Source organism: Plectropomus leopardus, chromosome 3 (assembly GCF_026936395.1).
Source record: "Plectropomus leopardus strain MGB_pleo_1.0 chromosome 3, ASM2693639v1, whole genome shotgun sequence".
In the NCBI taxonomy this organism is placed as follows: Eukaryota; Metazoa; Chordata; class Actinopteri; order Perciformes; family Serranidae; genus Plectropomus; species Plectropomus leopardus.
This window is the reverse complement of record NC_142178.1, coordinates 6,384,449-6,396,574: the sequence shown is the minus strand read 5'-3', so window position 1 is coordinate 6,396,574 and position 12,126 is coordinate 6,384,449. Positions and strand designations below refer to the sequence as shown.

General features: G+C 38.4%; 1 protein-coding gene across 1 annotated transcript in view; it reads left to right on the top strand.

Annotated features, from left to right (window-relative positions):
• The window catches only part of frmpd1a (FERM and PDZ domain containing 1a), a 62,874-nt gene that overhangs the window by 36,944 nt on the left and 13,804 nt on the right, over positions 1–12,126 (top strand). Inside the window, exons 5-12 of the mRNA XM_088075433.1 lie at positions 1,969–2,071; positions 2,198–2,243; positions 3,959–4,063; positions 7,320–7,415; positions 8,471–8,596; positions 8,868–8,987; positions 10,050–10,186; positions 10,488–10,707. Of these exons, the coding sequence (XP_087931559.1) occupies positions 1,969–2,071; positions 2,198–2,243; positions 3,959–4,063; positions 7,320–7,415; positions 8,471–8,596; positions 8,868–8,987; positions 10,050–10,186; positions 10,488–10,707 (953 nt within the window). The remainder of the gene's footprint in view (positions 1–1,968; positions 2,072–2,197; positions 2,244–3,958; positions 4,064–7,319; positions 7,416–8,470; positions 8,597–8,867; positions 8,988–10,049; positions 10,187–10,487; positions 10,708–12,126) is intronic.

Below are 12,126 nucleotides of genomic sequence, written 5' to 3'. Positions count from 1 at the left end.
TGAGCTGCAGAGCCTCGAGGATCTGAATCCCCCTGAGGTCCAGGCACAGATTACCTCACTTTGGCCTGTCTGGCTCAAGTCTGCTCTGTCACCATCTGCTTCTGCTTGTCACACACACACACACACACACACACACACACACACACACACACACACACACACACACACACACACACACACACACACACACACAGTAGCAAATATCTCCACCAGCCCTTGGCTCAGCTTGCCTCTCTCCCATTCACTCTGGCAGGTGCTGCAGCATATTGACAGTTAAAATTGAATCCTTTATTTAAAGCATTTCCAGAGCTATTGGTGTCAAGTTATTTTGGATGTAACATTAAGTAATAACTCGTATCACACTCATTACTCAGTATCAGGGCGTAACCTCATGCTGTTCAGACAAAAACATGCTGAAGATGCTGGTGATAATAGTAACACTATGGTAGTCTGTGGAGACAGTGAAAGGCTGATCAATGTCCATGTTAATGGGAAACTATTATCTTTCTTAACGCATGCTAAAAAGTAATTCAGTGGACCTATCACCACTGCCTAATTAAATGCATGGCTGCAGAATGAAAATTCTAATTTATTAATCTAGAAAAACCTTTTAAGTTTTAAGTTTCTAAGATTTTAAGTCCCTTCCCATGAGTACTTCAAATTCTTAGACAAACTCAGACAGCTAAGACTGTGTTAGGGACCTGAGGGCCAAACAACTATGACACAAAGTACATTTTTTACTTGCTTTTAATTAGTCTAAAATACACCGTAAGCAAAATTGTTACATTCATACTGTTAAATGCAAAAATGTGCCACTGAAACCCATTCAAACTGCAACTTTTGATCCCACAGCCATCAAAGCATAAAAACATGCATTGTATTATTTCTGTGTCATTCTGGGCTTTTGCCTTGGAATTTGTCTTTTTTCCTTTTTTTCACCTGATGTCATTTTTATCATATTTGGCATATGAAGAAAATACACTCTATTACCACTAAGAGCACTATTACAATCAATGTTGCAGCTAATCATTGACATATCCCAGGCTATGTATACTGAAAACAATTCTCTTTTTTTTCATCTATAAACATAGTGGCATCATGACAAAAACCTGGCACTTGAAGGGTTATAATTCAAAAAAAGAATGAATATTTGATATTTATGATTAGGACTGATGTTGCTAAAAACAATAAACTCAGTGAGAGCAGAAAATCATATTAATGTACGATATTTTTTATAGCCTGATTTCAAAAAGGGCATTTTGTGTGCAGAGCAGTATGCGTGTATTTGGTACTGTACAACAAATAATAATGCAATAAAAAATGCTGCTAATCATTGACATATCATAGGCTGTGATAATCAAAATAATAATAATCTACTTAACATGTATTTTTTTTAAATAATTCATTTTTTGTGTGTGTGTGTGTGTGTGGGGGCATCTAAAAACATAGTGGCATCATGGCTAAAACCTGACATTTAAAGGATAAAATTCTGAAAATTACAACAAACAACATTTGATATTCATGATTAGGACTTATGTTGGGTAAAATATTATTATATTATAATATTTTTAAAGCTTGATTTTGAAAAAGGCATTTCGAGTGATATGAGTGGGTTAATATCTTGAGCCACTCACAGCTGAAGAGATGGATGCTGACGTAGGTTAATGAAAGTAATGAAGTTGATGAAAGGTGACGTTAGTGTTAAACACTGTGATAGAGTTAAGGAAGGTGAGCGACAGCTTAATGAGGTGGAGAAACACACAGTTGTTTGATGTGCTCGTGGTTGCTGGTTTCTGTGATGGGATGGTTAGGTTTGGAGAGCTGGGTGAAAAATTATGCATCAGTGTGAGATGAAAGGAGATCACCAGAATACAAGCTCCTGCCTGTCATCAGGCCCAGTTGCTGCATGAATGCAGGCCAGCTGAACACCCTGAGGCGTGACAACACAAGGACATTTTGTGTGTGCAGGTGGTCCCGCAGATGGCCGTCTCGTCCCTGGCGACCAGCTTGTGAAGATCAATAACATCGCGGTCGAAGACTTGACCCCGGAGCAAGCTGCTGAAATAATCAGGTCTACACCGACAGCTCACAAACACACACATGCATGAAGATATGTACACACATGTAGCACAAAATGTTTGAAATGAAGCTCCACACCTCTGCTCTGACCTCATACAGCCACCTCTTTGTTTTTCAGGGAGTGTCAAGATACGCTGACAATGACTGTCCTCAGAACGATGCAGGTGAGTCTAAACACACAAACATGCACTTACGCATAAAGACAAGCATTGAGACCTTTAAATCCTGAAAAAAAGTGTTTTTTCTTTAAAAACATGTAAAAAATGCAATGGTCAGGAATGTTTCTCAAACTGCAAGAAAATAGTACATTTAGAAAATTCTTTTTCAAAAATCTAAGGCAAAATGTCGAGAGAAAAATAAAAAAACTAGGGAAAAAACTATTAAAAAATGCCTTGTTTTTTATTTATCATTTTATTTATATATATATGTGTGTGTGTGTGTATATATATATATATATATATATATATATATATATATTAACTAATTTTCAGGTCATTTTCTTGGTCTTTTTTTATTCATTTCTTGCTAATTTCTGGGTCTTTTCTTCTTCTGATGCTCATTGTCTTCTTCACAATTATTTTGAAAGAAATCAAGCCAATCTGCTCAGGTATTAAAGGGTTAATTGGCATTCCAGCTGCATTTAAGATGAACTTCTAACATTTCCTCTTGTAAAAGCAAACACGTGCATATGTTTGCATGTTATAGATGTCTGCCGTCTTCATACACATGGGATTTTAAAATGCTATTGTCAACAAAGCCATTAATCAGCATGTCAGTGAGGTCAGGGATTGTTGCTAACAAGCGACCTGTCACCAAGGTTCCACCACTACATCAGTGTGACAACGCTTTACAACCTCGAGGACTCCCCATACACACCCCGACAGATACACACTGTATCATGATCGTTCAATCTGTACTATGTGAGTGTGTGTGTGTGTGTGTGTGTGTGTGTGTGTGTGTGTAGCTCAGTCTGTCATGCTAACGTGTTTGCACTGAGGTGAAGTAGATATGTAAATGGCTGCTCCTTAGTGATCCTCATCAGCCGCTCTGCTGATAGAAGCATCTTCACCGTCTGATTTATGGCTCCCAGCTCCTCCAAGGAATCATTATTGAGCTTCGAGGATTTATTATCCTTTCCCAGAAAATATTAATCTACGTCATGCTTGTTGATGGTTACAAAATTTTAAGGCGATGAAGATTGTTATTCTAATCAGAGAGTGGTAGATGAGCAGGACGATTGTTTTTCCGTTTCCTCTGGTGCTTTCAATTCACCACCCATCAATAACTGGTGTTGCAGTAATGGAGGCAACAATGTGCTTCTCTGTTACTGAGCACATGTACCTAAGATTAATATGAATGCATAATGTATTTTTTCTTAATGTAAATCCTTTAATAGAATTGCAAAGTGAAATAGTATTAGTTTCACTACATTAATGCATTTTTTAAATATGGCTGCACCATCTACATACCGTCATTTCTTGTCTCATTCTTCTCTCTGTTGTCTACATTTCTGCAATATCTAGTGTGCACATCCATCCGAGACAGTGCTCGTGATTTTTTTTTAGAACTTTTTACAATGTCAACTTTTTTTCGTGAATAATCAAAGCTGATTCTAGCACAATGCTTAATGGGTCTCATTTATGAAATGTCAGTAAATCTGTGAGTAGATTTGCACATAAAAACCTAGATAATAAAAACCTACACCGGATTCATGAACATTGCAGGAAACTCCCATTTGGTCAAACTCTCGTGTGCTTTGCTGGAAATATAACTGCACCATGTTCAGTCCACATTCACTTATTTTAAAAAAAAACCACTTGATTTACCTGATTCATTGATGAAACCTCAAACCTGATTTATGGATTTGTGTTCCTCTCAGGGCCCGAAGTCTTCATTCATCACACCAGAGAAGAGGGCCAAGCTCAGGTCGAATCCTGTCAAAGTTCACTTTGCTGAGGAGGTGGAAGTCAATGGACACTCTCAGGTGAGAACAGTGGATGCAGATATTCTGCATCCGTAATGCTTAGAACTTGCAAATGAGCTAAACCCCCCAGGGTTTCCCACACATTCATTTAGTTGTGGCGGGCTGCTACTACTAAAACATCCGCTGCCCACTACTACATTTTTGGTGCTGGACTGTTAATTAGGAGCACTATTGGAATATTTATATACCATGGTTCAGTTAGGGCAGAGATGGAGCAACAGACCTAAACTGTTCATTTTGCGTCGTCTAAAACCTTGCTTTCACTGACAAACATCTGCAAACTGCTCCTCTCATCCAGCGATGTGATCTGATCAGATATGAACAGATATTATCCACCCCGTGAGTGACAAACTGCTGTGGAGGAAAAAAAGAAGTTATACTCATCTCTGCCTGCCACACTGTGTTCAAGGACCTGCAAAAATGTCAGATTTTAGAGGATACAGAATTATATGATTATAAGATAATGATTTAGAGAAAAACAAGGCCATCTCAGAGCCCCATCTGGAGCAAGCTGCTGCAGTTGTTGTAACTTTGCATGGCTCCTGTGATTGTAAATACATAAAAACAGTGTGTATATTCTTTTTCTCTGTTTTTTTTTTTTTCAATCAACACTTTGCACAATGCGAGCTGCTTCTGATGGGATTATGCTCATTTTCCTGGAGCTTCTGCTATTGCTATGTTTTTTACATACTAACCAACTAATTCAGTGAGACTGTAACTGCTATGCTGTATCCATTGACGGCTGTATCCATTGACGGCCCGTCCCTGGCTGTTCAGCAGTGGATATCTCTGTAGTACAATATATAACGTCAAAGGTGGTCTTCACACACTGTTTATATCCAGCACAAATTAAGCCCTGGTGAAATGGAAAAAAATTAAATATCACAATATTTTTTACCAAATATGTCAATATCAATATGCAAAAACATTGCAGGGCTTACTATTGGTGCTTTCAAAAAATATTTACACTATGAGATTTTTGATAATCATCAGTTATAGGGATATAATGACTAAGTGGGTAAAGGCAATCACAAGACTTAGAGCAGTCTGGGAAGGGACTGTTTGTTATTTATGAGGGAGGAAGAGCTGTTAATTTTTTAACCTCTGGAGAGGGACTGATGTTTTTATTTTGGCTTGGGGTAGGGGCATACAAATTTAAATGGTTGTATTTGTGTTTATTTTTGGATTTTCAAATTTTCTACGGACACCTTATATGCAACAAATGCCCAAAGAATCTCACCACATGCCGTTGTATTTTCTGATTTGCTGCTGTGTTTCTGTGCTGCTGTTTTAATTTTGTGTTGGGTTTAGTAACTTGCTGTTTTCATTTGCCATTGGGCTTTACCCTCCAGGTTTCTGATTTATCAACATTACTGATACAACAGTCAGTGCTTTAAAAATGGGATTTATTGTTGCCAGTTGTATGTTTGAACAATAACAGGGAGTTATGTTTTATGATTGATCGTTATTATTCCACACTGCATGCAGTTTTTCTCCTCTAAGCGGTGCACTGGTTGGTCAGAGTTCACATCCTGCCAGCGGATGTGAAATTAGCTGGATGAGGAAAACCACAGAGGCTGAAGTGCCCATTACTAATCAGAGAGAAAACACCGATCAATATCTGCCTCATCCTCCAGTTGTAATGTCTCTGATTACAGAACAATAAGCAGAGAGTTAGTGAGGGGGGGTTTGGGTGGGTTGCTGTTGTTGAAATGGAGATAAAACGAGAGAAATGGAAGATGGGAGGATGACAGAGGAGGGGTTGTCTAAAATTTGAAAGCTCTACGTTTGAACTGGAAAATGTACAAACATTAATGTTGCATTACACCACAGTTTCAATACAGAAAAACACTTTCTAAAATGATGAGAGAACAGGGCTGAGGCAGGAGAGATGACTCACTTCAGTGAACACGCCGGGCACACAGAAACAGGCCGGATGCTCTGTGAGAGGAGCTGAAAATGAAACGGCTTATTTCTCTTTGGTGCACTTTAAGTATTTTGTAATTTCCAAAGTATTTAAATTTCTTTATTTAAAATTACAAAACGTTTCTGTGAAAAAGCAGAAATGCCTGTCAAATTTTCCAATTAAAGTCCAATAAAACACACACATATGTCATTAGCGGCATTTCCATCCAGCTGTTTTTATGTGATTTTTGATCTGCACAAAGTGGAAACAGAAAAAAAAGTTTTAAAGCTTGGCCAGGAAGGAAAAGTTTGTGTATTGATCAAAACAAACAGTGACTTTTAGGCAAAAAGTGACAACATGCGATGGCAAAAAAATAGCAAATAAATCATGACTTACATGAATGCTCACAGAAACATCACTGAAGAGACTAAAAATAGCAGCACATGAAAACATCATATCTGTGTGAAGCGCTGAAAAGACCTTACCTCAGTACCTTCCTCAAATTAAAAGATGAAACAAACAGAAATGTCATATTTCCATCATACCACCAGCTGTTTTGTCTCGATTACTCAACTCCGTAGCGGATGGATAGGGCATTAATTCTTTTGTCGATATTCTGGAAATTTGGCTAAAATTTTAAAATTACACCTAGGTGTGTCATTTGATTTTAACCTTATTTTATAACTTTATTTTTATTATTAGAATGTGCAATTATCCATGTGCAATCGTGCGATGTTGCTCATTCAGAGACCTTCGTGGCCCCGACTGCCCCTCTGAATTACTGTCTGATGTCATCAGGCAGGAAGCTGTCGGCTGTTAGGGTTTTATAGCTTTTGCTGTTACTCTCGAACGACCTTCCTGATGAACTTAGATTTTCAAAATGTATCTAATTTTAAATCTCTGAATCTTAATTCATATTTTTAGGCTTCAGTAACCTTTTTCACTTTAGGTACATCCCTCAGCATGTGTGCATGCAGCTCAGTTTATATGTATGTGTATAAAATACATACCTGTATCGTGTATGTGTGTGTGTGTGTGTGTGTGTGTGTGTGTGTGTGTGTGTGTGTATTTCTTTTGTTGTGTTTTACATTCCTTGTCTTCCTTCTCTGGTTTTGAATAAGAAATTATAATTTAATTGAGGACAAACATTCTGACAGCAGAAAAAGCTATCTGGTCAGATCTACACCAACACAGAGAGACAGTCTGCTTCTTTTCTTGACTCCATCTCATATCTCCCTGTCAGGCTGTTTTTACAATCCCCCTGAACCAGCAAGCTTTACAACACTCACAGATCGCACACAGTTTCATCTGACACTTCCCCTGACCTCTGACCCCGTGTCTGCTTTGCAGGGCAACTCGCTGCTCTTCTTGCCTAATGTTCTGAAGGTGTATCTGGAGAACGGGCAGACCAAGGCCTTTAAATTTGACCCCAACACCACAGTCAAGGTACTATGCAATGTTAGAGTCTGTTTTGATATCCATTACTAGTTATTATTATTTACTGTTAATACCAGATGCTGATCAGCTGTAGTAGAATTTGGAGGGTTAAGAAAAGGAAGCCGAGGTTCATGATGTGCCCATTTGAGGTTCTTAAGCAAGTCAGAAACTAGAGACAATTTGTATGCTCACGTAACCCTTAGGGAATGTTTGGTGCATTTTATGCGCTTTTCATTCTTTACTGATCATTTTGTCTGTGTTCTTGCCTATGGCATAAATTATGACAAGTTTCCTGGAAAATTTTGTGTATTTTTTAATCTTGGAATTTCCATCTTAGCTCCTACAATAAGTCTGAAATACACCGTGAAAACAAAATTATTACATTCAGACTGTTAAGTGCAAAAAATGCGCCACTGAAACCCATTCAAACTGCAATTTTGGATCCCACAGCCTGGGCTTTTGCCTTGGAATATGACGTTTTTATTATTTTCCACCTGATTAAGTCATTTTTGCCATATTTGTCATATGAAGAAAATACATGCTATTTCCACTAGGTGCACTTTCGAAATCAATGTTGCAGACAATCACTGACATATCTCAAACTGTGTTAATAATAATTTTAAAAAAAATCTACTTTGCATGTAGTATATTGAAAATAATTATTTTTTTCTTCATCTTAAAACATAGTGGTATAATGACAAAAACCTGGCATTTAAAGGGTTAAGATTCTGAAATTTGATATTTATGATTAGCACTGTTGTTGTAATATTAAAGTGGGCCCTAAGGGTTGTTATAAAACAAAATATTTTGACTGTAGGAGTTGAGGAAGCCAACTCTGTAAATATGAATTAATGTGATAAACTGTCAAGTCTGCAGGAAGCTTCATATTTACTCTCCCTCCGTTTTATCAGTATTAGATACACTGTACATCAGTATCATAGATTTGCCAAACACTCCAACTTCCGCTTGCTTCACTGAGACCTACAATCCTCAGCTCAGCTCAGCAATTGTTTCCTGATGTTATCAAATATTGTCTCTCAGCTGTAGTTTTCTGTGTGCATCAGGACATTGTGATGACACTGAAGGAGAAGCTTTCTCTGAGCCGCATCGAACACTTCTCCCTGGTGCTCGAGCAGCAGCACAGCATCACCAAACTACTGCTGCTGCATGAGGAGGAGAGGATACAGCAGGTACACACACGAACACACACACACACACACACACACACACACACGCACGCCAATAATTGTTTTACACTTCTACCTTAAAGTACATGTGTACACTACAGCTCCATTTGTTAGTTGGTTAAACCTGTGGCAGTACTAATGCTTTTACCTGCATTCAACGACACACATTTGAAGCAATGCATACGTGCGTGTGTGTGTGTGTGTGTGTGTGTGTGTGTGTGCGTGTGTGTGTGTGTGTGTGTGTGTGTGTGTGTGGGTGTGCGAGTGTCTTCAGGTGGTCCAGAAGAAAGAAGCCCATGACTACAGATGTCTGTTCCGTGTTTGTTTTATGCCCAAAACCCTCCAGACGCTACTGCAGGAGGATCCCACTGCCTTTGAGTACCTCTACCTGCAGGTCGGGCCATACATCACCTCCAGGCTGCAGCACTTGTTGGAATTCATACACATTCTGCATACACATGCACATTCATATACACACCTACCTTTAAAAAATATACATACATAAATATACATAAACACACACACACACACACATATATATATATATATATATATTAGTGCTGGGCATAGATTAATTTTTTTAATCTAGATTAATCTCACTGCAATCCTGTAGTTAATCTAGATTAATCTAGATTAAAATTATAGATTTGAATTTTGCCAAAGACATTCAAAATAATATCTATCTATCTAAATGATGAAAATGCATCACAAAATGCTTGAGAAAGCTGTTCTACTATAATATTTGGTAAAGAAAAATAATGTTCCATAAGATTTACTTTGGTGTTTAACTTTTTTTTATTTTGTTAAACACAGACATTTAGGAACACAGGTTCTGTCTCCATGTGGAAAAAGCTTTTTCCTGCTAACTGGAATGAACAGCAGAGGGCGCAGCCTCTGATAACATGACCCTAACTGAACTGTGGGCCTACATTAGAGGTTATGAAGAAGACCATTAACAGTCAGCAGCTTTGTGACACGGCTTGAGCCAATCACTCCAGTCACTAAGGCAGACCAGCTTCCGCCTTGTTCACGCCCCTCCGTAATTCGACCAGGTATACATCCGGCTTAAACAACAAAGTGAAATTGGTGCCTTGCTCACTGTATAGACCCAACTTAGTGAATAGTTTATCGCGATAATTTCCTTATCGCGATAAGAATCCATTAACGCAGCATGTTAGCATGTTAACGGCCCAGCTATATATATATATATATATATATATATATATATATATATATATATATATATATATATATGCTTACTTAAATAAAACATAAACCCATGCAAATCCCAGACATAACAAAAGCCAGTCTGAATGAGTGGGTGGATGGTCCTGAAATGTGCGCGAAACATTAGAATGTTTCTCAAATTAAATTTTAACTGATTTACAATGTGGTGTGTGTGTGTGTGTGTGTGTGTGTGTGTGTGTGTGTGTGTGTGTGTGTGTGTGTGTGTCAGGGGGTGAATGATGTGCTGCAGGAGCGCTTTGCAATAGAGATGAGGTGTAACACCGCCCTGCGGCTCGCTGCGCTGCACATCCAGGAGCGCCTGGCGAGCTGTGGACAGTCACCAAAGACCAACCTGAAGATGATCACGTGAGACACACATTTGAACTGAACCAAAAAGCAAAGTGGGGTTCCATGCTGGTTCTACCTTTTTGGAGGGACAATAATAAATATTTACAGAACATGTTTTTTGAGCAGCACTCTGCTGAACAGTCACACAGTTACACAAGTTGTATCATACAGCTGCGGCTTTGTAGTACTCAGCCTCTCAGGTGAGCGTCAAAGATGCAAAAAAAGGTTTGGGATAAAGAGGATGCTTTTCCATACTCTAAATTCACACATCCTAAACGCAGACAGCTCCTCTCAGCGTGTGTTTGTGTGTTTGCTCCAGGAAGACGTGGGGCATTGAGAACTTTGTGTCGTCCACCCTGCTGAGGAATATGCGAGAAAAAGATCTGAGGAAGGCCATCGGCTACCACATGAAGAAGAGCCAATCACAGCACGATCCCAAGCAGAAGGGTCTGTCAGTGGATCAGACCCGGATCAACTACCTGGAGGAGCTGAGCGACCTCAAGTCATTCGGAGGGAAATCCTTCAGCGCCACCATGATGGTAGGTAGTTCAGCTGTTCACTGTAAAGTAGGGCTGTCAAAAATCATGATTAATTTTATTTCTGCATATCCGGACTAATCATATTATTTAATCACAATTCAATTGTTCTGTATTTCAAAAAAGTTTTGATTCCGTATTGACAAGGCAAAGCAAGTCTCACCAGATTGTTAAGATTAGGAATGAAAGAACAGCATTCACACTCTTCAGGAGTTCCAGTTCAGTTGCTCTCTGTGATTCATACAGGTCCTGTATGCATGAAACTATTGTTCTCCGCAACCTGAGGACGTCACATAGACCCGAGTCTTCCACCGTGTTGGCTGGTCTGCAGTCCATTTCTACCCATTTAGCAGCTGTAGTTCACATCTTCGATTTAGTTTTATCCACATTTTCATTTGTGGAGATTCACACATTCCAAAACAGAGATTTGCTGACTTTGCCGATGCGGTTGCCCACTGACATCAGTCTTATTAGCTCCACCTTTGTGCTCAGCTCTTAGGTGGGAACAATTAGACTGTTTATGGACTCTAATGTGCAGAAATATTCAAATATGATACAAAAATCTAATTTATTAACAAAAATAACACATTTATAATGCATTAGGGCTGGACAATATGGCTTTAAAATAATAAGGCAATATTTTAACTCTGTATCAGGATACATGATATATATATATATATATCGATATATTTAAGTGTCTTCTAAACTAATGTTAATTACTAAAATACAAAATTATTAAATGAGCTGCTGTTACAATAAAATTGAATGAAGTTTCTACTGTCAAATAATGAAGTTGAATACACTACTGTTGTAATAGCATTTTAATTTTATTACAGGAATGTAAAGGTTAAAAAAAGTACTTTTATAATGACATTTTTAAAAGCATTGTTATAATTAAATAAATCAAAGATAACCCACTGTGCTTTTATTTTGAAGGACCCGGCTTGTCTCAGACAGGAGGTGTTGATGTTTTTGCTGCAGACTTGAAGCTTCCAACAGTTGGATGTTAGCATTAGCAGACAGTTAAACAGATACTGCCGTGCCTTTAACCGTGGGGATTCATCTCCAGTTCAGATATTGATAGTATTGGCAAATTCCAGTAGAGCTCCATAGTTGCAAAATGTGACTTAAAAGTCACACTCTGGAGCTCTGCAAAAGCCCTGCTTTGTGTGTGTGTGTCGGTGAGAGGCAGAGAGCTGCAGGAGACAGAGCAAGAGTGTTGGTGGCTTAAAAAAAAATAATGGGAAAATTTATACTTGATGTTCGGGATATAGTCATTTTTTAATATACGTATATATAGTGCATTCGATATATTTCCCACCCCTAAACTTCATGCAAAAAACTTCCTGGTTTTGCCCCAGACTGCATGGGACTTGCATAAAGTGGGCATGTCAGTAATGTGTATCCACAATTTTATTCAAA